This window comes from Scyliorhinus torazame, chromosome 10, assembly GCF_047496885.1.
Source record: "Scyliorhinus torazame isolate Kashiwa2021f chromosome 10, sScyTor2.1, whole genome shotgun sequence".
Lineage (NCBI taxonomy): Eukaryota > Metazoa > Chordata > Chondrichthyes > Carcharhiniformes > Scyliorhinidae > Scyliorhinus > Scyliorhinus torazame.
This window is the reverse complement of record NC_092716.1, coordinates 178965664-178993579: the sequence shown is the minus strand read 5'-3', so window position 1 is coordinate 178993579 and position 27916 is coordinate 178965664. Positions and strand designations below refer to the sequence as shown.

At 48.7% G+C, this 27916-nt stretch overlaps 1 protein-coding gene and 1 long non-coding RNA gene across 5 annotated transcripts in view; one reads left to right on the top strand and one right to left on the bottom strand.

The window, feature by feature from the left end:
* LOC140384380 (uncharacterized) overlaps positions 1-27916 on the top strand; it is a 72406-nt gene that overhangs the window by 40568 nt on the left and 3922 nt on the right. The window lies entirely within an intron of this gene.
* tmem138 (transmembrane protein 138) overlaps positions 19902-27916 on the bottom strand; it is a 49080-nt gene continuing 41065 nt past the window's right edge. For all 4 annotated transcript variants that reach the window (XM_072519006.1, XM_072519005.1, XM_072519004.1 and 1 more), the window contains exons 4-5: positions 25512-25587; positions 19902-21771 (exon numbers count right to left, since the gene is read on the bottom strand). In XM_072519006.1, coding sequence (XP_072375107.1) covers positions 21659-21771; positions 25512-25587 — 189 coding nt within the window. In that variant the 3' untranslated portion in view covers positions 19902-21658. The remainder of the gene's footprint in view (positions 21772-25511; positions 25588-27916) is intronic.

Sequence of the window (27916 nt, the reverse complement as noted above, 5' to 3'; positions counted from 1 at the left end):
GGCCCCCTCCACTCCTTCGGGAGACCCAGGATCCTCAAATTGTTTCTCCTCGACCTGTTCTCCAGGTCTTTGAGTCTTCCCGCCCACGTCTTGTGTAGCGCCTCGTGCCGCTCCACTTTCACCGCCAGGCCCAAGAGCTCGTCCTCATTCTCACTCACTTTGTCCTGGATCTCCTGGATCTTCACCTCGTGGGCTTTCTGGGTTGCCCCAAGTCCTTCAATTATTGCCAGCATCGGCGCCACCATCTCCTTGCGCAGCTCCTCGAAGCAGCGCTTGATGAATTCTTGCATCTCTTCTTTGGCCCCGGCCGCCGCCATTTTGTTTATTTTACCCTTCTTCTCCCGCTGCTCCAGTGCCGGTTTTTGGCCGTTTCGCTGCGGGTCCGGTCCATACAGGTTAGTGGGGGACCTCTCTCCTCTCTTCCCCACGGGTTGGCCGTGTGAAAAGTCCCGTTGGGGCTCTTCTATCGAGCCCGAAAGTCCGTCTTCGCGGGAGCTGCCGATTCGTGGGCAAGGTGGTGATGGTCCCGGAGGGGGTGAATGGGGTGTTTGAGGCATTTTATAGAAGGCTCAATGAGTCGGAGTCCCCAACCAGGGAGAAGGGGATGCAATAGTTACTGGATGGGTAGAATCATAGAATTTGCAATGCAGAAGGAGGTCATTCGGCCCATCGAGTCTGCCGTTTCAGGGACATGGGGCCCTAATTTGGCTGAGGGAGGTATTGGAGAGTATGGGGACAATGCAGGCAGAGAAGGCCCCAGGGCCGGGCGGGTTCCCGGTAGAGTTCCATAAAAAGTATGGTGTGGACCTGGGGCCACTGCTAGTGAGGGGGTATAATGATGGGGGGGAACTCCCCCCAATATTGTCGCAGGCTCTCATCTCCCTGATTTTAATGAAGGATACAAATCCAGAGCAGTGTGTATCATACTGTCCAATATCATTATTGAATGTAGACGGCAAGTTATTGCCGAAGGTGTTGGCATTGTAAATTAAGGTATCCCGGGGGTGAGAGGCGAAGGTCAAACGGATTTGTGTAGGAGAAGCAGTTGTCGACGAATGTGAGGAGACGTCTCAATGTAATCATGCCTTCGGAGGGACAGGAAGTGGAGGTAGTGGTGGCAATGGATGCGGAGAAGGCATTTGATTGGATGGACTGGGCGCATTTGGTGGAGGCGGTTCGGGTTGGGGCAGGGGTTTGTAGATTGAGTCCAGCTGTTCTATAAGGAGCCGGTTGTGAGGGTACGGATGAACCAAGTGAGTTTGGGGTGCTTTTGGTTGCATTGTGGGATGATGCAGGGGTGCCCGCTTTCCCTGTTGCTCTTCACCTTGGCGATCGAGCCACTGACAATGGCGCTTAGGGCATCAAGGGACTGGCGAGGGATTGCGAGGGGTGGGGGTTGGCATCGAGCACAGGGTTGCATTGTTTTTTTAAATATACAGTACCCAATTCTTTTTTTTTCCAATTAAGGGGCAATTTAACATGGCCAATCTACCTACCTTTCACATCTTTTTGGGTAGTGAGGGTGAGACTCACGCAGACACGGGGAGAATGTGCAAACTCCACACGGACAGTGACCCAGGGACAGGATGAACCTGAGTCCTTGGCGCCATGAGGCAGCAGTGCTAACAACTGCACCACCGTGCTGCCCCAGGGCCTCATTGTGTGTGGATGACCTGCTACTGTATATTTCGCACCTGGTGGGGAGCATCAGAGGTGTTGGGTGTAGAAGTGGTCCTGAATCCAGAGTGGCGATATTTGGGATGTCGGAAGACCTGGGAGTCCAGGAGGTGACAGAGGCTGATGTTTTGGCCTTTGCCTTCCTAATTGCCTGGAGACAGATTTTGCTCGGATAGCAGGACTCAGAGCTGCCGAAAATGGGGGGATGATCTGGCGGAATTCCTGAGGCTGGAGAAGGTTAAGTTGGTCTTGAGGGCGTCAGCAGATGTGTTCACCCGGAGGTGGAAGCCGTTTACTGATTTTGTTCAGGAGGTGTGTGGGGGGGGGGGGGGGGGGGTGGGGGGGGTGGGGGGAGGGTCGGGATTAAAATCGCGAAGGCGGGATGTGAGGAGGGATTGGCGTTAGGGGAGTAGGGGAGATTGCATGTTGGTTGCTTATTGCGTTGTTTGGGTATTCTTCTGATTCTGATATATGAAAATGCCTTGAATAAAAATATATATATATTAAATTGATTGGGCCTGAAACCAGTGGCATTCTCTGTCAGCACTGTCAAGTTAACCTGGGACCCAAACATTCAAGGACCCATTCTCCTGAGAGCCAAGCATGGAGAGGAGCTCATCAGGTACAGGGAGCAGTCAGTGCCCGGAGAACATTTTGAATAATTCCTCAACCAAAACTCTGTCTTCGACTTGAATGCCCTCAACTTCATTCTTCACTACCCTGCCTGGCTCATTCTCAGTGCCACCCCTGTCTGAAATGAAGTTGGAAAGCAATTTGACAGCTGAAAAACAGCAAAGCCTCCGGAGCAAATTAAATATCTGCTGAAATTCTGGATTGCAGGAACACTGTGATCGGAACTATATTGAAAGAGACAGATCTGATTGTGGTAACTACCACAGGGAAGATTGATACAATGATACTCCTGCCAGTGGCCAAAGAGCTCCCTCTACAGTCACAGTGTGGTTTTACCCATTGAGAGGCACCACAAACATGGTCTTCACTGCATGGTAAATCCAAGAAAAATGCATGGAACAGCACCAATTGCTGCATGTGGCTGTTTTTTTTACCTCACAAAAACTTTTGAATCTGTCAACCATGGAGACCATGGAATATTCTCCTCAAATTCGACTGCCCTCAGAAATATGTCCTCATCCGAGGCTGGTTTAGAACAGGGCTAAATCGCTGGCTTTTAAAGCAGAACAAGGCAGGCCAGCAGCACGGTTGAATTCCCGAACCAGCCACCCCGAACAGGTGCCGGAATGTGGCGACTAGGGGCTTTTCACAGTAACTTCATTTGAAGCCTACTTGTGACAATAAGTGATTTTCATTTCATTTAATTTCATTCCATTTCATCCTCTGCCTACTTACTCCACGATGACATCTACAATCTATTATCCTCACTAATGTAACCACCACATACCACATCTAAGTTGAAAATTGAGGGCAAACAAGGCTGTCTCATTGCACCAACCCTCTTCTCCATCTTTCTCATTGCATCTCATTATTCACAGGCGTGGAGCTAATTTAGAGCACAGGCATGAAACTTCAACCTATGCCACCTTCAAACCAAAATGACTTTGTCCTTCGGTCATTAAACTCCAATGTGCAAGTGATGTGTGTGCATTCACTCAGAAACAGCCCCAGGTCATCGTCAACTCGAAGGGCTCCTTCCAACCTGTTCCCACAGCCCACCACCTACCCCATCTCTTAAAGTCAACAGAGATCCTGGCAAATGTAGACCATTTTCCATATCTTGGGAGCTTCCATTTGATGAAGGCAGACAGAGACAACAACATTCATCATCACATCCAATATATTAGCTCAATGTTTGGTCGACTAATGTGTTTGAGGACCAGGATCTCAAATATGAGATTAACTGGTTTACTGGACAGCATTGATTCCGGCACTCCTATTTGCTCCAGAAACATGGATAACCTCCACCAGGCACCTCAAAGCACTGAAGAAATACTGCCAGCAGTACATTGGCAAGATCCTTCAAATCCTGTAGCAAGAAAGGCAGTTCAACAACAGCATCCACACCCGAGACAACATGTTCAACATGAAGATGCTAGTCACTCAAAATTAGCTCTGCTGGGCAGGACATAGCATTAATGTGCCTAACACCCGACATTCGAAGCAATTGTCTCCTCAGGAGGACAGTGGGTTCCCTGTCTTGTGACTGGACAAAATAGAGAAGATCAGTGGCACAGTGGTTAGCACTGCTGCCCCATAGCACCAGGGACCCGGGTTTAATTCCAATCTTGGATGACTGTGTGGAGTTTGCACATTCTCCCCATTTGTCATTGGTTTCCTCCAGGTGCTCCGGTTTCCTCCAACAGTTCAAAGATGTGCAGGTTAGGTGGATTGGTCATGCTAAATTGACAGTTAGTGTCCAAAGATGTGCAGGTTAGATAGGATTGCAGGGATGGGGTGGGGGAATGGGCCTAGGTAGGCTGCTCTCTCAGAGGGTTGATGCAGACCCGATGGGCCAAATGGCCTCCTTCTGCACTGTAGGAATTCTATGATTCTGTGTTTGGTGCCTTCCCGAATTAACCAGGAGACTTTGGGAACAGGCTTAGGCAAAGTCAAGGTGCCAGACAGAGCACACAAACCTACAACCACATGATCCTGCAAGCACCACTTGCACCGTATGCGGCAGAGCCTGCAGGTTTTCCTTCATTTTGATGGACTGCTTAAGAAGACAAACTTTATAAAAAGATTTATATCAAATATAAGAGGAGCAGAAGCAGGTCATTCATCTCTCGAGCATGCTGCATCATTCAATAAGATCACGGTTCATTTGACCATGACTCCAACTCCACTTTCTTGTAGTCCCTCATAACCCTTTACTCCCTTTTTATATTTAAAAAATCTGTCTATCACAGCCTTTAATTACTCAACGTCTCGGCCTTCATAGCTCTTTGAGGTAGAGAATTTCTTTCACAACTCTCAAGGAAGAAGTTTCTCTTAATCTTGTCTAAATGGGAAATCTCTTATTTTAAAACTTTGACCCCTTATTCCACGAGGTGAAATGTCCCCTCAGAATCCACCCTGTCAAGCTCCCTCAGAATCTTGTGTTTCAATAAGATTACCCCTCATTCTTCTAAACTCCAATGAGTATTAGCCCAATTTGCTCAACATCTCCTAAATGGATCCCTTCATCTCAGGAACCTCTGAGTACTCTGCAAATATCCTACTGACTGCATAAATAAGGAGATCAAAATTATATGCAGTACTCCAGGTATGGTCTCACAAATGTCTTGTAGTTTTAGCAATTCTTCCCTTCTTTATACTCAATTTCCCTTGCAATAAAGACAACATTCGATTTGCCTTCCTAATTACTTAGGGGCAGCACGGTCGCACAGTGGTTAGCACTGTTGCTTCACAGCTCCAGGGTCCCAGGTTCGATTCCTGTCTTGGGTCACTGTCTGTGCGGAGTCTGCACGGTCTCTCCGTGTCTGCGTGGGTTTCATCTGGGTGCTCCCATTTCCTCCCACAGTCCAAAGATGCGCAGGTTAGGTGGATTGTCCATGCTAAATTGCCCTTAGTGTCCAAAACAAGGTTAGGTGGGCACTGTCAGCACTGTGGTATTCCAATTTCTCACCATTAACTAACCTTTTGCTTGAGACTTCTGGTGACGGCGGGCAGGAGGCAGCCGCACATGGGAGGGCTCCCGTTCGGGAATAGAATTTTTTGGGTTTTAACACCCTGTCCCAGGGGCAAGGGAGGCTGAAAAAGTTGTAAGAAGGCACAGTGAGGAGAAATGTCCAAGTTTGGGAAAAAAACGGCTGTGAAAAAGGGGGTTAATAAAAATCCGCGCGGGAACTGTAAGGAAAGCGGAGGCTGGGGCACCAGGGGAGGCCGCATTGCTCACGGCAGAAGGAAATGACCACGGTGATGGCCGTGGAACTTGAAAAACAGTTCACAAAGCACATGGAAGCGATGAAGAAGGAGATGGAGGCGATATTGAAAGTGCTGATGGAGGAGGCGATCGCCCCGGTGAGGGCGGCGGTATCGAGCGCAGCGGAGGAGGTGCGGGAGCAAGGTGAGACACTGAAGGAAGAGGCATTATCGCAGCAGGGTGACCAACTCACCTCGATGGGGAAGGAGCTGCATAGGGTGATAGAGACCTACAAGAGTCTGCGAGCCAAAATGGAAGACCTGAAAAACAGATCCAGGCGGCAGAATCGTGGGTCTGCCCGAAGGGCTGGAAGGCCCGAGGCCGACGGAGTATTTTGCCACGATGTTGGCGGAGCTATTGGGAGAGGGGGACGATCCCTCTCAATACAAACTGAATCGGACTCAGGTGGTGGAGGCCTATACCAAAGGCGAGTGATAAACCAAGAGTAGTAACTGTTTGTTTCCGTAGGTGAAGGAGAAGGTCCTGTACTGGGCAAAGCAGAAGCCGGAGGTGCAGTGGGCTGGAGCTGGTATACATATATACCAGAACTTTACGGTGGAGCTGACGAGGAGTTGGGCGGCCTTCAGCCGGATGAAGAATGCACTGTACAATAGCAAGGTGCAGTGCGGCATAGTGTATCCAGCTAAGTTGAGGGTGACCTACAAATCCAAGGACTTTTATTTCTGGACGGCGGAAGCAGCGGAGGGGTTTGCAAAGGCAGGACTGTGGCTGAATTGAGAAATGGGACTGAGAGCGGGTCTTGAGCCTCATGTAACTTTATTTTTTCACTGCGTGTTGGTATATGTACTAAAAGAGTCAATGCTGTATATTTGGACAAGGGAAGAGATGGGACTTTCACTTGCAATGATGGTTCTTTGGGGCTTGGATGTGTATGCGGGGGTTGTGTGCTAAAGGGGATTTCTTGGTTTTCCTGGGACCAGGCAAGGGGGAAGGAGACCCGGGCGGGAGCCTCCACGCTGGCCGGTTTAAGCCAGCCAGTGAACAGGAAGGGGGGGGGGGGGGGGGGGGCTGCGGCCATCGGAGCCTGGTAGAACAGGTTTTGGTGAGTCTAGCCGGGGTGAAAAGTTGGAAGGAACCGAGGCTGGGGGGAGGAGTTTACATGAGGAATTGGAGGGGAGGAATCTACAATTGTAGGTGTCATTCACGGTACTCTTTCAGGGATTGGATGGCATTGAATATTGGGGGGGGGGGGGGCATAGGAGATTCCTAATTCCTTTTTTTTTCCTTGGGAGGTTTTGTTTTATTTGATGCTTATATTGTCATGCGGGCCGTTGTTTGTGGGGTGGTGGGAGGATGGGATCATTGTTGTTAATAAGGGGATTGACATTGTATTCGTTACCGTATACTGTTGATGGGGTGTAAATTTTGAAGAAAATGTGAAAATGGAGAATAAAAATATATTTTTTAAAAAGTAACCTTTTGCTTTGGTATTCTTTTTAAAGTGTATAAACTCATTCCACCACATCCTATACTCATCAGCCACATCTTTTGCCTACTCACTCAACCTATCTGTATCCCTTTGTAATGTTGGGAATCTACAACATAAGAGGCGTCATTCTCCAACCCCCCGCCGGGTCGGAGAATGGCCGTTGGACGCCGTGAATCCCGCCCCCGCTGAAGTCTCCGGTACCGGAGATTGGGCGGGGGCGGGAATCGGGCCGTGCCGGTTGGCGGGACCCCCCGCTCAATTCTCCGGCCCGGATGGGCCGAAGTCCCACCCAGAAATTGCCTGTCCCGCCGGCGTAAATTAAACCTGGTATTTACCGGCGGGACCAGGTGGCGTGGGCAGGCTCCGGGGTCCTGGGGGGGGGGGGCGCGGGGCGATCTGACCCCGGGGGGTGCCCCCACGGTGGCCTGGTCCGCGATCGAGGCCCACCGATCCGCGGGCGGGCCTGTGCCGTGGGGGCACCCTTTCCCTTCCGCCTCCGCCACGGCCTCCACCATGGCGGAGGCGGAAGAGACTCTCCCCACTGCGCATGCGCGGGAAAGGCAAAATTATATATACAAAATTATGAGGGGCATAGACAGAGTGGATAGTCAGAGGCTTTTCCCCAGGGTAGAGGGGTCAATTACTAGGGGGCATAGGTTTAAGGTGAGAGGGGCAAAGTTTAGAGTAGATGTACGAGGCAAGTTTTTTACGCAGAGGGTAGTGGGTGCCTGGAACTCACTACCGGAGGAGGTAGTGGAGGCAGGGACGATAGGGACATTTAAGGGGCATCTTGACAAATATATGAATAGGATGGGAATAGAAGGATACGGACCCAGGAAGTGTAGAAGATTGTAGTTTAGTCGGGCAGTATGGTCGGCACGGGCTTGGAGGGCCGAAGGGCCTGTTCCTGTGCTGTACATTTCTTTGTTCTTTGTTTGTTTGAAACTTTCAACAGCCGCCGACGCTCCCGCGCATGCGCCGGGAAACTGTCAGCTGACGCTCCCGCACATGCGCCGCATTTCCGCGCCAGCTGGCGGGGCAACAAACGCCATTTCCACCAGCTGGCTGGGCGGAAATCCCTCCGGCGCCGGCCTAGCCCTGACATTGAGTGGCTAGGCCGCCAAAGATGCCCTTTGGGGTGGCGCGATGCCCGTCTGATTGGCGCCGATTTGGGCGCCAGTCGGCGGACATAGCGCCGTTGGGGGAGAATTTCGCCCAAGAACTCCAACACCATGGGCGCGATTCTTCAGCCTTGGTGCACTCTCGCTCGAGCAAAATGAAGCCGGTGAATAGCGGGAGAGGTAGAAAACAAGAAACGCGGCAGACACCAAACAGTTTGCGATGCAACCGGATGCAATCGGGATCTCGCGTAGCGTGGCAAGAAATTAATTATCACCACTTAAGCTCTATTTCCATACAAATAACGGGAGTGACCCCTTATCCGACGGCCTCCCGTCAATCATTGGACTCCTCAGCAAGTGATCACGCTGGTGGCGATTAACTTTTTAAAATATAAATTTAGAGTGTCCAATTCATTTTTTTTCCAATTAAGGGACAATTTAGCGTGGTCAATTCACCTACCCTGCACATCTTTGGCTTGTGGGGGCGAAACCCACGCAAACACGGGGAGAATGTGCAAACTCCACATGGTCAGTGACCCAGAGCCGGGATCGAACTTGGGACTTCGACGACGTGAGGCAGCAGTGCTATCCACTGCGCCACCTAGCGCCGATTAATATTCCTTTTTAAAAACATGAACCGGGCGGAAGGGCTTCTGTGGGGAGCCAAGGAGGTGAGTAGCCATCTTTGCTCACAGGCAAAGAGCCCGGTGGCGCTGGGCTTGCCACCCCAGTGCTGGGTGGGGTCCCTCGGCTGGGAGTGGGGACCCTCTACAGGAGTGGGCCATCATGGGAGGGTGAGAGGGAGGACATAGGGGGCAACCGCACGTGGTATCACCATGCCAACCCCTGGATCATGTACCCGTGCCGGGGGGAATCCTTGTCCCTGCCTGTCTGCCCACCGAGCACCCATATCTCCCACTGACTGCCATGCGGATGAAGCTATTGCTAATATGGAATTGGCAATCGTGATTAAGTGAGCATTGCACACAATCCAAGTGGATACCCATGGGTGGGCGAGCCATGTAGCATATCGGAGTCATTGCCTAGAATCCCAATCAAACCGTGATGCCTGGGCACTGTGAACACTGCGGGACACACCACACATGCAGCATCCAAACTCCGAACATCCAGGGGATGGGACACAGCTCCCAGGACATGTCCACAGCTGGAGGGTGGGTGGGTGCCATGGGGAGGGGACCAGCGTCCAGTCCAGGTGAGTTATGAACGGGTGTCTGGGGTACATGGTCTGGGGTGCGGTGATAGGGCCTGCTGCGACCGGATGTGCAAGGGCAGGGCGTTCCAGGGAGCGGGGATCAATGGAGGATTGGTGGGTCCTGGGTGGGAGCCATGGCTGTTTGTCAGTTACACCCTCTCCCAATGCCTTACAGATATTAAACGCTATGGCAGGGATTCTGGACCAAGAAGTTGCCCTAGTGGTGCTGCTGGTAGCCCCGGCAGCCATACGACTGAGACGGAGGCAGCAGCATTGTCTGCAGATGCTCAAGGCAGTGGACCGTGTGCCGGACCCGCCCCACACACTGAGGACCCAGAGGGGGAGTCCTACGATGGCCCAGAGTGTACAGACATCACTGGTCATTCGAACAGATGACAGACAGGGCGTGCCACAGGAGGATCCGCCTCAACAAGAAGTGAGGCATCTGTGCCATGTCCTCATGGACTTGGCTCCACATGGAGGAGAACACCAGCTCCCGGCGCCCATCAAGGTTACTGCAGCTTTGAACCTTTCCACCTCCGGATCATTCCAGAGGTCGAGTGGCGACCTGTATGATATCTCACAGGCCACAGACCATAGGTGCATCTGACAGGTCACGTATGCCCAGGCCGAAGACTACATCATCTTTGATATGGACCAAGCCCAACAAGATGCCCAGGCTGCAGGTTTCTCCGCCATGGTCCAGAGGGTAATAGATGTCACGCATGTTGCCCTGCACTCACCGGACCATCCGGGAGTGCCCTAGGTTCACAGAAAGGGGTTCCACTCCCTGAACATACAGCTTGTGTGCGATTATCAGATAAAGATCCCAATGAGTGTGCACGATAGCTGCATTCGGTCATCCCCGGCCTCTTTGAGGAGCACGCCAGGATGGGCGGTTGGCTCTTGGGGATAAAGGGGACCTGCTGAGGACCTGGCTAATGATGCCAATACGGAGGCCCGAGACCAAAGCAGAGACCCGGCCCAACGAGGCCCATGTGGCCACCCGGGCTGCGTTTGAGCAGTGCATCAGACTGCTCAAGATGCAGTTCCGATGCCTCGACTACTCCGGTGGTGCACTCCAGTACACCTCCCGGAGGGTCACTTACTTTGTGGTGGTCTGCTGTGCCCTCCAAAACCTCACACAGCAGTGGAGCGACAAGCTGGAGGTTGGTGATGGGGAACATGTGGCCACCTCTGAGGATAAGGATGATGAGGTTACGCCGGACCAGCAGGGGCTGGAGGACAGGGCCAGGGAGGAACCGGAAGATCAGCCAGAGGCTGCAGGACAGGCGGCAGCGGTGAGGATCCGGCAAGCCCAGGGTGACTATCACTCGCCCGATTCACTTAGGACGTGGCCTGGTCCGTCACCCCCTACTCCCATTTCCCACCCTCCCAGGCTCTGTGTCACATCACTCCAAGGCACTGGGATTGTGTCGGCATTGCCACCGAGTCACTGTCGAGGGCAGGGCGGTGATGATAACCCGCAGTGAGCCGAGCGTCAGTGTTCCTCAATCTATGCCAAAGTCTGCCCCTGCCTGTCTACTGAGTGCTCGCTCACACCCATCACCTGCTGCAATGTGCCCGGGGAGGGGCATGCCTGGAGAGATGGGCTAAGAATTGAGAGATCGGCCCACATTGCGGATGAAAGTGATATTTCATAGATTTCATAGAATTTACAGTGCAGAAGGAGGCCATTCGGCCCATCGAGTCTGCACCGGCTCTTGGAAAGACCACCCTACCCAAGCCCACACCTCCACCCTATCCCCATAACCCAGTAACCCCACCCAACACTAAGGGCAATTTTGGACACTAAGGACAATTTAACATGGCCAATCCACCTAACCTGCACATCTTTGGACTGTGGGAGGAAACTGGAGCACCCGGAGGAAACCCACGCACACACGGGGAGGACGTGCAGACTCCGCACAGACAGAGACCCAAGCCGGGAATCGAACCTGGGACCCTGGAGCTGTGAAGAAATTGTGCCAACCACAATGCTACCGTGCTGCCCCTTCATACCCCAGCATGCCCCATCATACTGCGTGTGCTCAAGGGTGTTTATTGTGTTTTACAATTCCCCACTCTCCCAATGGTGCCACCCCCTCTTACCTCCCCCTCACACCCTCCTTACTCCCTACCTACACCCCCACCCTGTCCTCCCTCCCCCGGTGCCCTCAGTGATCTTCGACGTGTTTTGCATTCCTAGCTCTGCTGCTATGTCTAGGTGTGTCCCCAGGATGCACATCAGAGGTGGAGGCAGCCAGCTGCTTACCTCGTCCCATGGCATTCAATGCCCCTGGTGGGTGTCCTCTGGGGCCGGAGGGCCCCGGCTCACTTGTCGGCGGCACATGCATAGCCGTGCTGCCCTAGCCTGTGTGCTGGCTGTGAGACGCGGCTGTCGTGTTGGGTGTTCTGGTTCACAAACAAGCCAACAATGCTGGAAGTGGTGTAACGCTATTTTATTAACTGTTCAACTATGCTAACATACTGTAAACGTGGGTATAAGCAATACCAGCTTAACTGTGGACCCTTTCCTATCACTAGCTATGGTGAGGCACTCAGCACATGGTGAATGTCTGTGATGCAGGCTGTGAGCTCTGTGCTCTGAGCTGGCTGCTGCTAGAATGAGCGGGAACTCTCCAGTGCCCTGACTTTATAGTGCTTGTGCTCTCACTGGTGATTGGCTGCAGTGTTATGTATGCTGGTTGGTCCTACTGCATGTCCATCAGTGTGTGTATGTGATTGCACCATAATGTACTGATGTATATTATGACATCCCCCTTTTTTACAAAGAACATATGCCTATGTGAGAATAAATAACGTGTAATGAGTGTATCTGACCATGTGTGTGCAGTATTTACATAACTATGTACATGAGGCTAGTCTATATGCACAGGAAGTTGCCTGGTGCAGAGAAAAGAAAAACAAGGTGTTACACCAACAACAAAACTAATAACAAATGCTATGAACAAACTAGTGAAATGCTGAAACAGGATGAAAGAACAAAGCATTGAGTCCAACATTGTAAGGCTCATAAATCAAGTCTCTGAGGTGGGCGACGAATTCGGGTTGACCGCCTCAAGGATGGGTCAGGAGCCACCTGCTGAGGATCGGGCTGGACCACGGCCAAGTGAGGAGGATGCAGAGTATCCGGGAGCTCTACAAAGTCCAGGTCGGGGACAACAGGAGGGCATGGCACCGGTGGAGGATCGCGTAGCGAGCGTGGAACCAGACGAAGGGCACGCCGATTGCGGTGGCGAATGGAGCCATCGGGCAGACGAACCAGGAATGAGTGGGGAGCCACCAGCCGAAGAACCACAGCAGTCGCAGACCAGCCACCCTCCGGATGATGGATTTGGATGTTGTCACCTGGCGCCAGAGCAGGAAGATCAGTTGCTCGAGCGTCATGCGCCGCCTTGTGCTGCGCGCAAGACTGTTGCATCCGCTGAAGGACCGGAGCATGGTCGAGGTCTGGGACGTGAATGGACGGGACAGTGGTCCTGAGGGTGCGACCCATCAGCAGCTGGGCTGGTGACAGGCCCGTGGACAGTGGAGCCGAGCGATAGGCCAGCAAGGCAAGGCAGAAGTCGGATCCTGCATCAGCAGCCTTGCAGAGGAACCTCTTTACGATGTGGACGCCCTTTACTGCTTTGCCATTTGACTGGGGTGCAGGGGACTGGACGTCACATGTACAAAGTTGTACCTGCTGGCAAAGTTAGACCATTCCTGGCTCGCAAAGCAGGGGCCATTGTCCGACATCACAGTGAGTGGGATGCCGTGACGAGCAAAGGTCTCTTTACAGGCACGGATAACAGACGATGACGTGATGTCGTGCAGGCGTACAACCTCGGGATAGCTGGAAAAATAATCAACGATGAGAACATAGTCCCTGCCGAGCGCATTGAACAGGTCCACACCTACCTTAGACCAAGGGGATGTGACCAACTCATGGGGCTGAAGGGTCTCCCGTGGTTGGGCCGGCTGGAACCGCTGACAGGTGGGGCAGTTGAGCACAGTGTTGGCAATGTCCTCATTTATGCCGGGCCAGTAGACAGCCGCTCGGGCCCTCCGTCGGCACTTCTCTATGCCGAGATGGCCCTCGTGCAGCTGCTCTAAAACCTTAAGCCATCCATTCATATGGCGCATTACACGTTGTAGCAGGGGGTCAGCCGCAGTCTCACGGCGAATGTGGGTTAGACGTTCATCCTTGGCCGGCAGATTGGCGGCCGTGAAGGCCACATGGGCGTTGACTTGGCAAACGACCCCTCTGGGTTGGACGGAGTGGTAACTGCCATGGACAGAGCGCTGGCTATGATCAGGTCCTTACCCGGTGTGTACACGAGCTGGAAATCGTATCTCCGGAGCTTGAGCAGAATGCGTTGTAAGCGAGGGGTCATGTCATTGAGGTCTTTTTGGATGATGCCGACCAGCGGGCGATGGTCGGTCTCCACAGTGAACTGGGGAAGGCCATACACGTAGTCATGGAACTTGTCGACACCGGTCAACAGGACTAGGCATTCCTTCTCGATTTGCGCATAGCGCTGCTCTGTGGGGGTCATGGCCCATGACGCATAGGCAACAGGGGCCCATGACGAGGCGTCATCTCGTTGCAGGAGCACCACCCCTATGCCAGATTGGCTAGCGTCCGTTGATATTTTCATCTCCCTTGTAGGATCGAAAAACGCCTATACCGGGGCAGTGGTCAGCTTGACCTTGAGCTCCTCCCATTCACGCTGGTGGGCGGGAAGCCACTGGAAGTCCATCGACTTCCTAACTAGGTTGCGGAGAGCCGTGGTGTGGGAAGCAAGGTTAGGGATCAACTTTCCTAGGAAGTTGACCATTCCTAAGAACCGGAGCACCGCCTTCTTATCCGCCGGCTTCTGCATGGCTGTGATGGCTGCCACCTTGTCCACATCCGGCCACACACCCAACCGGGAGATGTGGTCTCCTAAAAACTTGAGTTCGGTCTGGCCGAAAGAACATTTGGCTCTGTTGAGGCGCAGGCCTTGGTCCCGTATTCGCTTAAAAATTAGTTGGAGGCGACTGATATGCTCCTGCGAGGTGGTGGACCAGATGATGATGTCGTCCACATAGACGTGCACACCCTCGATGCCCTCCATCATCTGCTCCATGATGCGGTGGAACACTTCAGATGCTGATATGATTCCAAATGGCATTCTACTGTAGCAGTACCTGCCAAATGGGGTGTTGAAAGTACAAAGCTTTCTGTTGGACTTGTCCAATTGAATCTGCCAGAAGCCCTTTGATGCATCCAGCTTGGTGAATATGTTGGCTCGAGCCATCTCGCACGTGATCTCCTCACGCTTGGGGATAGGGTAATGCTCCCGCATGATGTTACGATTTAAATCCTTCGGATCGATACAGATCCGGAGCTCGCCGGAAGGCTTCTTGACGCACACCATGGAACTGACCCAGTCGGTTGGTTCCGTCACTCTGGAAAGCACTCCTTGGTCCTGGAGGTCCTGCAGCTGCTGCTTGAGGCGGTCCTTGAGGGGTGCTGGGACTCTGCGAGGTGCATGAACCACAGGCGTGGCGTCCTGTTTGAGCAGGATTTTGTATGTGTAGGGAAGTGTGAACATGCTTTCGAAGACATCTCGATTTTGAGTGAGGATGGCACTTAGGTGCGCCCTGAAGTCCGCATCTTGGAAGTCAGACGTGTCCTCTGGAGAGAGGGAATGTACGCGCTGCACGAGGTTGAGGAGCTTGCACGCCTGTGCGCCTAACAGGGAGTCCTTTGAGGAGCCCACGATCTCGAAGGGTAGGGTGACTTTTCGCGAGTTGTGCGTCACCTCGAGTTGGCATGACCCGGTGGCGGGGATGACGTTACCATTATAGTCGACCAGTTGGCAATTGGATGTAAGAATTGTTGGTTTGACCCCCAGGGTTTGAAATGCTGACCATGCGAGGAGATTGGCGGAAGCACCAGTGTCCAGACGGAATCTGATCTGGGATCGGTTGACCGTCAGGGTGGCACACCACTCGTCATCTGGATCAATGCTGTGCACCAACAGCGGCTGGTGCTTTCGATTCGGTGACAGCCTGTTGTTGGTTATGACAGCGACTCGAAAAGGCTCCCTGTCCTCGGTGTCGCTGGTCTGCATGAAGTCAGGATCGGACTCGGTGAAGGTGGGTTGGATTGCCCGAACATTCCTGCGAGGCTGGTTAAATCGTTGCGAATTGGCAGGCTGGGCTGCTCGACAGCAGGCAGCATGGTGGCCAAGCCTGCCACAGCGTAGGCAGTGTCGCGATTTTGCAGGGCATTGCCACTTTAAGTGGGCGGAGCCACAGTTGCCACATGTCGTGACGTCAGTGCGTTCGTTGCCCCACCGCGCATGCGCGGTACGGCCTTGCGTGGTGCGGGCCTGCGCATCGCGTTCCTCCACATCACCGCCCCTCGTTTGCCGCGTACAAGCGCGGGAGGCCTCGGAAAGCACGCAAAATGGCCGCCCTCCTCCAGACTGCGGCCCGGGAGGTGTTCGATCGTTTGGACCCATTCCGCCTCATGGGGCCCTTGCCGCGCCGTTTCAGCTGCCTGTATGTAGGAGTACCGGCTGGTGGCATTCTCATGCAGGACACAGGTCTCGGTGGCAGTCGCTAGGGTTAGTTGCTTAACTTTAAGGAGTTGCTGACGCAGGGTGTCCGACATGACCCCAAAAACAATCTGGTCGCATAGCATGGAGTCGGAGGTGGGCCCGTAGCCGCAGGATGCGTGAAGATGCGGAGATGTGTTAAATAGGATTGGAAAGGCTTGTCCTTACCCTGCAAGCGCTGCTGGAACAGGTACCTATCGAAGCTTTCGTTGACTTCAACACTGAAGTGTGTGTCAAATTTGAGGAGCACCGTCTTGTACTTGGTCTTGTCCTCGTCGTCCGCGAATGTCAGGGAGTTAAAGATGTGGATGGCATGGTGCCCAGCCGTGGAGGGAAGGGCTATCTTCCTGGTGTCCGATGCATTCATCCTGTCCGTGGCCTCGAGGAAGAGCTGGAAGCGCTGTTTAAATATCTTCCAATTTACCCCGAGATTGCCAGCAATGCGGAGTGGCAGCGGTGGGTTGATGTTCTCCATGCTGTAGGATGCCAGAATGCTGAGAAGTTGCAGGTAGGTCTCACAAGTGCTAGATTGTGGCCACTCCTTGTACCATGTCGTGTTGGGTGTTCTGGTTCACAAACAAGCCAACAATGCTGGAAGTAGTGTAACGCTATTTTATTAACTGTTCAACTATGCTAACATGCTGTAAACGTGGGTATAAGCAATACCAGCTTAACTGTGGACCCTTTCCTATCACTAGCTATGGTGAGGCACACAGCACATGGTGAATGTCTGTGATGCAGGCTGTGAGCTCTGTGCTCGGAGCTGGCTGCTGCTAGAATGAGCGGGAACTCTCCTGTCCCCTGTCTTTATCGTGCTTGTGCTCTCACTGATGATTGGCTGCAGTGTTATGTACGCTGGTTGGTCCTACTGCATGTCCATCAGTATGTGTATGTGATTGCACCATAATATACTGATGTATATTATGACAGCGGCCTCATCATAGGGATGGAACTCGGGGAGCTGGTAGCCATCCTTGCCACTCCATGGGATGGGCCTGGGTTGGCACCCTCCTCCCATTCACCCATAGGGCCCCTGTATCATCTGGCTCAACCAATCCTCGAGGTTCCCCATGGTCCGCACCATCATGTCAACACCCTCGGCGATGCTCCTCAGTGACTGGGACATGATCTGCAGTGCCTCGGCAATGCCCACCTGCGGCTGCGACAAGCTCCTCAGCGGCTTGGCTATTCCGATCTGAGAGCAGGACATGTCCCACAGAACTTCATAAAGGTCTGCCTGGTACTGAGTGACATCCACCAGCAAGGCGGATATTCTGTCGAGACCCTCAGCCATGGCTGTCACCAACAGCGCGACGCCTTGTACATCTCCACTAATGGTGTTGACGTGGTGCACCAGGCTCTCCACTGCGGTCATCACCCTAGCAATGTTGGCCTCCGTGCCACGCATTGCTGGCAGCATCTCCTGCGTCCGTAGCGCCTGGGACTACTCCAAGTGGCTATGTATCTGCTGGAATGTCACTGACAACTTCCTCTGAATGCCATGGCCGCACCCTAAGGTATCCATCAACTCCGGGATGACCTCTTCCAGAGGCTCAGCAGCAGGCTGGGACCCAGCTGGGTCCTGGGATCCAGCAGACCTCCAACTGCTGTCTCGCCTGGGGGTTCCTGCCTCCACCTGATGTGCATCAGCAGCAGTGTGATGCTCACCAGATTGAGTCCCAGAAGCCTGACCACTAACATTTCCCACTGAGGTGCGTGTATCTGCGTTGGTGGAGGGTGGGATGACAGCTGTGCCACAACTATTATGGTGACATCCTCGAATTCTCCTCCGAGGTGTTCTCATGGGAGGCTGGAGACGGGGCCACCAGGGATGGACCGGTAACGTCGGCTGAAGGATCTGGGGAAAATGAACATGTGGCCAGTGGGAAGGATGGGTCAGTCAGTAAGGCAATCAGTACTCACGTTTGACAGGTCCTTTGGCCGGGACCCCGTGGTCCGTCATCACTGCGGCATCCGCCAGCCTCTGCGTTGGTAACCACTCTGTCCTTGGCCACCCCAGTCACCTCCAGGACCCGCTCCTCGGTGGTGAGGATTCTTATGTCCGGCACGCCACTGCCAGTCTGGGCCCTCTTCTGGCAATTGTGGGAGAGATTTGCCTGAGGAGACACAAAGAGGGCATCATTAGTCACACAAGTGGTTCACAGTGGTGGGGGAGGCTAAGAGTTGGGGGTCGCATGGGGGACGAGAAATCACGGGGGCAGGGGGAAACGTTGGTGCCTATTCACTTGTGCAGCTCGGTGTAGGTCATTGACCTTTTCCAGCACTGGAGGCCAATCCTCCTGGTCACACTCCCGGCACTCAAAGCTGCCACCTCCATGACCCAGGCAGCACTGGTTGCCCTATGGCTGACCCTCTGGGACCCTCAAGGGAACAGGATATCCCTCCTGGCCTCCACTGCATCTAGGACCCTCCCCAGATCTGCATCCCTGAATTTGTGGCTGATCTCCGGGTGCCATTTTTGTGAGCTGGCTGGGGTTGGCTGAGCAAGTGCTGCTCAACCTTGTTAGCAGGGGGTCAGCGAGCGTGGTGCCTGTGAGCCTTCATGGGGCTTCATTAAGTGGACCAATTAACTTTGAGTAGCATTGCTGGCTTCGCTAGGAGGCTCGCACCAGTTCCCGCTCACTACCACACAGAAATCTTTCTGGAGAATCGCTCCACATATGTTTAAAACCTTATCTGATTTGATATTTTTTTTAAATGGACTTTTACTTGACCAAAGATTGACTGTTCCAACTCACCTGATCATAGGGTAGGCCCTTTGTCTGCGAACCACCACTAGAAGTTTCAAGAACAAAATAATTTTCTCATTCTGGAATCTCATTGGATACCTCATTGTACAGACCCCTTGTAATCACAAAAACAAGGAGGCTTGCCCATCACACCTGCAACTATCCAAATCCAGTACAAAGGAGATCACAGAGCTGTTATTTGCAGCTGATAAGTTAACCTTGCCAGCAGTCAGTGGACCTGCCTGGACAATAGCTTCCCAAACACCAAACCCTAAAGATAGATGGTATCCCTTTCAACAAATACTAATTGGGACATTATCAATCCTGATATCAAAACCAAGTCCAAACACTGGTAAACATTCCTTTTTGAAGCCATTGTGGAGAAGGTCCGACTCCAGTGACCGGGCTTTTCGTAGTAATTTCATACTTGTGACAATAAAAGGTTATTATTATTAAAAATGCCTTTTGGAAATCCAAATGTACAGCATCAACTAGTTCCCCTTTAACCACCCTGCTTGTTATATCCTCAAAACATTCTAATATATTTATGAATCATGATTTCCATTCCATAAAACCAAGTTGACTGTTTTTATTTTGATTTTCTAAATGTTTTGCTACTACTTCCTTAATAATGAATCCAGCATCTTTCCCAATGATGTGTGTTTAACTGGCCTATATTTTCCTAATTTCTGTCTCCCTCTTTTCTTGCTGTTTTTCAATCAGCTTGGATTATTCCAGATTATGGAGAAACTTGTAACATTACAAACAATACATCCACTATCTCCAAAACCACTTCATTAAAGGTCCGAGGATGCAGGCCATCAGGGGATTTATCACATTTGTCTGGTTCCAAGAAGTCCCTTGCAGATCTTTTTGCTGTAACTTGCACTTGCTTAATATCTTTCCTTCTGTAAAGCATCTAATTATAAATTAAACCCATTATTTCAATTTAACAAAGATGATCTAATGTTTGATACTTGCTTCCTTCCAGACAAGACACCAAATCAGAATTACAAATTCCACTGTGCAGCATTTGGGCAACTAAGTCAAGTAACCTTAAAAAATACACCCTCACACTGAAGCCCACTTGGGAGAAGTGTATTTGGTTTCTCTTTCAGTAGCAAGTGTTTAAACTGTAATGACTAAATCTATCAATGAAATTAAGACGGCATACAAACAAGAAAACAATGTCTCATTTATTGGGCTGGATAAATAAAAAGCTGAACAGAAAATTCACTACCAGCGCACTTAATAAAATGTTTGAACATTTTCTTTACATAGGCAATAGAAAAAACATTTTACACACTTTCTACAAAAAAAATTGATTACAAAAGTTTTCAAAGTGTAAAATCACAAATTACATAAAATAACCAAACATGTATTCTAATAGAAGAACAATAATCATAATATTAAGAAATACGCACAGGATTTAATATTCTGACAAAATACCTGTTTCCAAATATAAAATTGAAACAGTCAGAATTGGAATTGTACATCAGAGCAAATCCAAATTCATTTCTCTCGTGATTCAAAAAATAAACAGTAAAAATATTTATTTAAAAAACAACTTCTAAATACAACAAGTTCTAAATACATACACACAACAATGAAAATAAAGAGCAAAAACTCAAAACAATTGCAGATTATTCTGCTAATTCAGAGACTTGGCCATCTTTGTCCCATACATGGATCTTTGGTACATCCTCCTCTCTTGTTGGACTGCTGGTGGAAACAAGGTCCAAAAGTACAACTCATTAAGCCAGTACTGAATCAATAGAGTGTTCTTCCTGTGGGGTATTTTGCAAAATGCATGTTATTTCCTCCCAGAACACCTTTAAAAATGTTCCTCCTAATACCTAAAAATCACATGGGAGAATTGGCTATGTCCCAAATGAGGATTTTGTTTAAAAAAAAAGGGTTGGGTTGAGTAACTATGAAATTTCCCCTATCAGACAATACTGTACAGTTACCATTTAGCAAAAACATTGACACTTAGTGAGAAATCATAAGGGTATTGAAGCTTTAGAATGATCATAATTAGTGTCTGTTCATTTTTAACACTCATTAGGTTATACAAGTCTAGCTGCAAGGTAAACTCCATTTATACTGAGTTTACTCATTATTGCCTATCGTTGTGAATAGGGAAATAAAAAGGTCAGCATTCCCCTCTTGATCACTATCTAGAACTGCTGTTGAAAAGTAAATATGTGGGCATCAAGAGATGTCATTAGTAATTACCCTAATAAGTAAATGTAAAAACGTAATCCATCTCTTACGGTGAGGACATGAATAACACGTATAATGATGTCCTCAGTAGTCAATAGTGTTGACATTCAGTAATCTAGATCACTCATGAAAAATGCCCATGTGGAGAACTGCCACAGAACTGTGTCTGTACGGGCTTCCTCCAGGTGCTCATTTCCTCCCACAGACCTAGGATGTGCAGGTTAGTGTCTTCAGGAGAAAGTAGTACAAAAGGGGAAAACGCTGACAACAAAATTTGCACATTTTTTAAAAAGGTCTAATTCTCACTGAGTTTTGAGTCAGTGATCTGAAACATGAACTCTGTTTCTGTCTCCAGAGATGCTGCCAGGCATCCTGAGTTTTCTCTGATGGCGTTTTGAGTTGCAGCATCCACAGTATTTTGATATTTTAAAGAAAATCTGTATGTTTGGTGAGATTTGAGATACATTAACACCCATTTGACAAATGAATAACTAATGGCAACCGCATGATTCAGCAGTGAAGTACTTGGAATTTCTACCTCTTACGACTAAAGCTCATAAATAATATTTACATAGTGTACAGCAATCCCCAAAGTATATTTTTTCAAAAATATAGCTAGAAAATTCATACAAATTTAGAAGTATCTTTTTACTCAGATAAAAACCAGTGAAATAGTCCATTTTTAATGTTGTGCATCACTGCCATCTTATTTTCGGACACGAAAGAATTCATTTCGGAGCCATTCTGAGTCTTCATATAATCGAGGATCTCCAAGGCAGAGGATAGTTCTTTTGTAGAAGTAATAGTATAAAACAGCAGCTGGAGGGTGGTAAAATCAAACAGTTTCAGGTCAGTGCTCGATGAAATTACAATTGAAACCCTCTACAGTAACAGACTCAAGACATCTGTAGAAACAGATCCAAGGTTTTTCTCAGACCATGTGTAACAAAACTGTAATACAGTCTATCAGAGTACATGTGTCATTAATGACAATGTATTATGATATGATTTCATACCGTTGACCAATCACTCCAGTTATACCATTTTGGGAAGATGCTGTGTATAGGCTAGCTGCTGGAAGTGTAGTGGAGGCAGGTTCAATCAAGACATTCAAGAGGCCATTAGATGATTATTTGAATAGAACAATGTGCAGAGATGTGGGGAAAAGGCAGACGAATGGCACCAAGTAATGATGCTCGTTTGGAGAGTAGTAGCAGACACAATGGGCCAAATGGCCACCTTCTGTGTCATAACAATTGTGTGATTCTGACCTCATTTACAGCCGTGGTCCAAAGCTGAACACCAGAGGTATGGTGAGAGTGACTGCCCTTGAGATCAAGGCAGCATTTAACAGAGTATGGCATTAAGGAGCCCCAGCCAAACTGGGGTCAATGGGAAACAGGGAAAATTCTTCATTGGCTGGAGTCATTCCTCTTTTTAAAATTAATTTAAAGTACCCAATTCACTTTTGTTTCTAATTAAGGAGCAATTTAGCGTGGCCAATCTGTCCACCCTGCATATATTTTGGTTGTGAGAATGTGACCCACGCAGACAAGGGGAGAATGAGCAAACTCCACATGGACACGGTTGGAGTCATTCCTAGGACAAAGGTAGATTGTGGTTGTTGGAGGTCAATCACCTCAGTCCCGGGACATCACTGCAGGAGTTCTTCAGGGTAGTGTCCTAGGCCGAATCATCTTCAGCTGTTACATCAATGTCTTTCCCTCCATCATAAGGTCAGAAGTGGGAATGCTCACAGATAATTGCACAATGTTTAGCACCATTTGAGACTCCATAGATACTGAACCACTGACTGTGAATACAGCAAGACTTAGACAATATCCAGGCTTGTGCTGACGAAGTGACAATTAACATTTGTGCCACACAAGTGCCAGGCAATAACAAAAGAGAAACCAGCTATCTCCCCATGACATTCAATGGCATTACCATTGCTGAATCCCCTACTATCATAGAACCATAGAATTCCTACAGTGCAGAAGGAGGCCATTTGGCCCATCAAATCTGCACCAACCCTACCTAGGCCTGTAACCCCACCTAACTTACATATCCTTGGAAACTAAGGGGCAATTTAGCTTTGCCAATCTACCTAACCTGCACATCTTTGGTCTGTGGGAGGAAACTGGAGCACCTGGAGGAAGCCCTCACAGACACAGGGAAAGCGAGTGCGAACTTCACACAGTCACCCAAGGCCAGAATTGAACACAGGTCCCTCGCGCGGAGAGGCAGCTATGCTAACCACTGTACCGCAAGGGGAGTTACCATTGACCAGTGACTGAATCGCACTAGCCATATAAATACTGTGGTCACAACAGCAGGTCAGAGGCTGCAAATTCAGAGGAGAGTAATTCACCTCCTGACTCCCCAAAGCCTGCCCACCATCTACAAGGTTCAAGTCAGGAGTGTGATGGAATACTCTCCACTGGCCTGGATGAGTGCAACTCCAACAACAGTCTAAGCTCGGCGCTATTCAGAACGAATCAGCTCACTTTACTGATACCCCATCCACCACCTCAAACATTCGCTTCCTCCACCACTGACACACAGTGGCAGCAGTGAGTACCATCTAGAAGATGCACTATAGCAACTGTCATGTGAGTGTCCCTTTAAGAAAGGTTTAGTATTACCACATGGCTTGTAGTACGGCTTCAGTGATGTCTTTTGTGGGTGGCACTGGGCTGTGGCTGTCAGGTGAGAGGGGGCTTAGTTATTTTGTTTCATTTTCGCTTAGTTTGGACTGTAGAAGAAGAAGCAGTGTTGGAAAGCACTTTGTTAAGCTGCAGGAAGTTTCCCTTGTTTTCGGTTTTATTTTGAAGCTGTTCCAGTGAACTGAAAGCACATTAGGTGTGGCAAACTGCTTTGGTAACCTTAAAGCTAGAGTGCTTTCCTGAAGGAGTTTTGAATCTGCTGGTTGGAAACTGGACTAGAATCTCAGGGAAAGGATCAGTATCATTAAAGTGAAATTACAGTGAGCTGGGCCACACCCTTGAAAGGGGTTTTCGTTTTATTGGATTTTGTATTGAATTGGAACAGATAAGGAGGATTCATTCAGAGTTATATACATACATTACTGTAGCTGTTGTGTTTTTTCATGTTTATAATTGAAAACTAATTTTTGCTAAGTGTTTTATATATGTTAACTACATTCTTATAACAAACTTTGTTTTGCTAAAAGCGCCTATGAAGTCTGATGAATCACACCTGAAGTGAAGGTCTTGTGCTCATCCTAGCCAAATTCAAGAATAAAGTGACAGGTCAGATGAGCTTCATAATACACTTTGGTGTCTCTAAGCCCTGGCCCATAACACAACTCACCAAGGTTCCTTCAACAGCACCTTTCTAAACTGTGACCTCTACCAACTAGAAGAGCAAGGGCAGCAGACGTATGGCAACACCACCACCTACACGTTCCCCTCACACACCATCCTAACTTGGGAAATATATTGTCATTCTTTCCAGTCAAAATCCTGGAACTCCCTTCCTTAACAGTAATGCAAGTGTTCCTCCAGCATATGGACTGCAGTGGTTCAAGGCAGCGGCTCACCATCATCTTCTCATGAGCATTTAAAGATGGGCAATAAATACTGGCCTGGCCAGCGACACCCACGTCCAATAAGCAGAAAAGTCCTTACCATTCTTGCACACACAGCAATTGTAAACTGAAGTACTTTCCTGCTCCCTGGAGCAAATATCTTTGGAAGTGAGGATTATAATCAAATATTTCTAAGAATGTGTAGTGGCCTATAGGGTGGGCAGGCTGGATGGAGCTGCAGTGAACAGAGACAACCACGTAGGGTCAAAGGAAAGAGTAAGAGAGGTAACCAAGAGAGGGGATAAATCAGATGAGGAGAGAGGGGACTAGACAATGAAGGAAAGGAGTAAAAGGGCAAAAGCAGGAAAATAACTGGGGGGCAGAAATTAGAATTGGGACGGGGTTCTCATTTTTTATGTAGATGTTTGCATTATTGAATAAATCAATAAAAGTGGCCCATGTGCATCGGGCACCCAGATTTTTAAAGTTGGATGTCCTTGGAGGACAAGACAGAAGTAGTACTACATTCTAAAAAATTCTGCTCATTACTGAGGAGATTGTTTTTTTCTTACAAACATTTTTGAAAACACATATGGTACTGGGCGAATGGATATATATTTGTAGCTTATATTGCTCCATGTAATAGATTCTTCAATCTCAGTTTCAAACAAAGAACCCATCTGATGCAGAATCCAAAAACTAGCTAGTGGCAGTTGGCACCCTTTTGATCTAAGGAGCCAGGTTTCACACTCCTGGTTGTTGGCCAATGTCCCCTGTTGGAAAGCCTGTGTGTATGCACCTTGTGTGAGAACACAATCATATTCCACTGTAATATGCCTGCTGTTAAATGTCTTGGTGAAAGTCACTGTCTGGATTTGTACATGAAGAATGCTCACGTGATCAGCGTTGAAAGATTCTTACCCCTGCAAAAGTCAGTACCTACAGCAAACGGTTTTGTAAAAAAAGGCAATCTTGACAATATTAGAACAGTCACCAACAGCTCACTTACCAAATCGTTGGAAGACGAAAAGTGCTTGAAGTCCATCTGTCCACACATACATGCGCATATTCCACCACCGCAGATTCTGACAGGAATAGAATTGAAAGTGAACACATAAAGTGAATAAGATTACGCAGCTCAGGGAAACTATTTCCAGTAATTCTCAGACATTTTCAACAACTTGCAAATAGATTTAGTAATGCTTTTAACAACATGACACCTACGTATCACCTAATAAGATTACCAGTATAAGCAAGCTAAATCCCCTTGACCTTCTTAGCACGTTCACACCCGAAAACATGAGCATTTCCAACATCTGTGATGCTCAAACAATCCTCAATGCAGCTGCTACTGTTCAGGCTTTTTCCTAACATTGCATCTCACACTCAAAGCAAATTAAGTTTCCCGTGAACTGCAGCTTCCAGCTTCTTCATGCCATGTCTAAACCTGCATGACCGAGGTCAATTATACTTTTATTATGATACGGTAAAATGGAGATCGTGTGAATGTCCATCATGTTCTTACATCATACCCAAAAAATATTCCAAAACCTGTTAGATCAATGAGGTTATAGCTAAATATCAGGTTTCTTTACAGTTAGAACAAAGGAAAGATGCAGTAAGTTACTCATGCAACATCAGGGATAAAAATTATTCTGATAGATGAGCTGTAAATTATACTCCAAATTTTCTTTCTTCTGCCTTCAATCTCAAAAACTGTTGTAATGTATGAAACATCACACTTGTGATGTTTCATACATTACAACATTTTACAGTACTCAATTGTCTGGAAAGTGCTTTTGGATGTCCCTTGGTCACAAAAGGTGCGATATAAATGGAGACTTTTCTTTCTTTCTCATTCTCCTGTGTCCACTCTCATGTTCTTGATCTCTCATAATACTCTCTTAGTCTTTGCGTCACATCTTTCTAAAACATGGCTCTCTGCTTCTCAATACACATTTCCTCTTCTCACTCCCTTAGGGTGGTGGATATCGATTCAAGTATCTTTCAAAATGTACCTGAAAGAGAAAAGTTGCAGGAAAAAGGGGAGGGGTAGTGAGACTAACTGGATTGCTCTTTGAAAAGACCAGTATAGACTCAATAGGCTGAATGGCCTCCTTTAGTTGTACTTTCCTTATTTATCTACTATACTTTGCACATCACCCCTCCTTAGGTTTATCTTTGTGCATGATAGGGTAACTATAAATTCCATCTGAGATGCATTCATTTCAGCATTCTCTAATTAACAGCTAGAGTTTCTACAGAATCACTAGCTGCAAAACAAATCTCAAGTATTCAAACTATTGGGACAGATCTCAATCAACTACCAAATCACGGCACAACAAATATCCCTCGATTAAAAAATAATTTAAACAACCCAAGTAAGAAGTTATACCTTGCATTGGGTGGGCGGGGTGTTGGTAGCAAGGTTACTGCATGAGACGATAAATGTATGCAATATCTTTTAAAAAGGGGTTTAATATGGAGGAGAAAGGTCACAATCTAAAGTTGTTGAACTCACTGTTGAGTCCTGATGGCTGCAACGTGCCTAATCAGAAGATTAGCAGCTGCTCCTCGAGCTTGCATTGGGCTTCATTGGAGCACTGCAGCACACCAAGGATGGAGAGTTGCTACATCTTGTTGCAATCTCTCACAGCTACAAAATAATAAGAGGTTGCTTTCGAACATCTTTCAGCTAGCACTGATTGTGGTGAAAGGAAGTTGATCACTTGCCCCTTAAATTGTAGATAATTGCGATCAGAACAGGGACCCAGGAGGGAGTGGGTGGGTGGGTGTAGATATATTTTTATCCCTTAACCAAATGTCAGGAAACTGATGGTTTCATTATCCTGATTTGTTATGTTGTAGGTGTAACATAAGCGGCTTCCTTGTGGTGCACTTGACAAAGGAAGGTTCAGACGTGGAGATAACTTCAACACGTTTATTAAACTATTTACACTTCTATTACTCGGGTTCGACACTACTGCTAATCCTACTATAGCTACCCAGACTGACTAACCAGTTGTTGCAATCCACGTGGTGGGTGTAATATTGAATCCACCCTGTGTCTCTACTCACTGACGGTCTCCACTGGAAAGAGGCAGATCATGTGTGTGGTGTCCTTTATATATGGGTTGGTGTAATGCCCCCCTGTGGTCGTGTCACCTCCATGTGTATCGTGAATGTCCATTGGTTATGTCCTATCTAACTGATCGATTGGTTGAGTGTGTGTGAGATGTCTCCGGTGCTCCCTCTAGTGTCTAGCTAGCCTACATGCATTTACCTTGATGCACATCACCACATCCCCCCTTTTTTATATGTTACATATTTTCTGTACACTTTAAGAAAAATTGAACAAAAAACAGGTAGATACGTTAAGGTGTATACAAGTCATGGGAACAGTGATTAAACAAT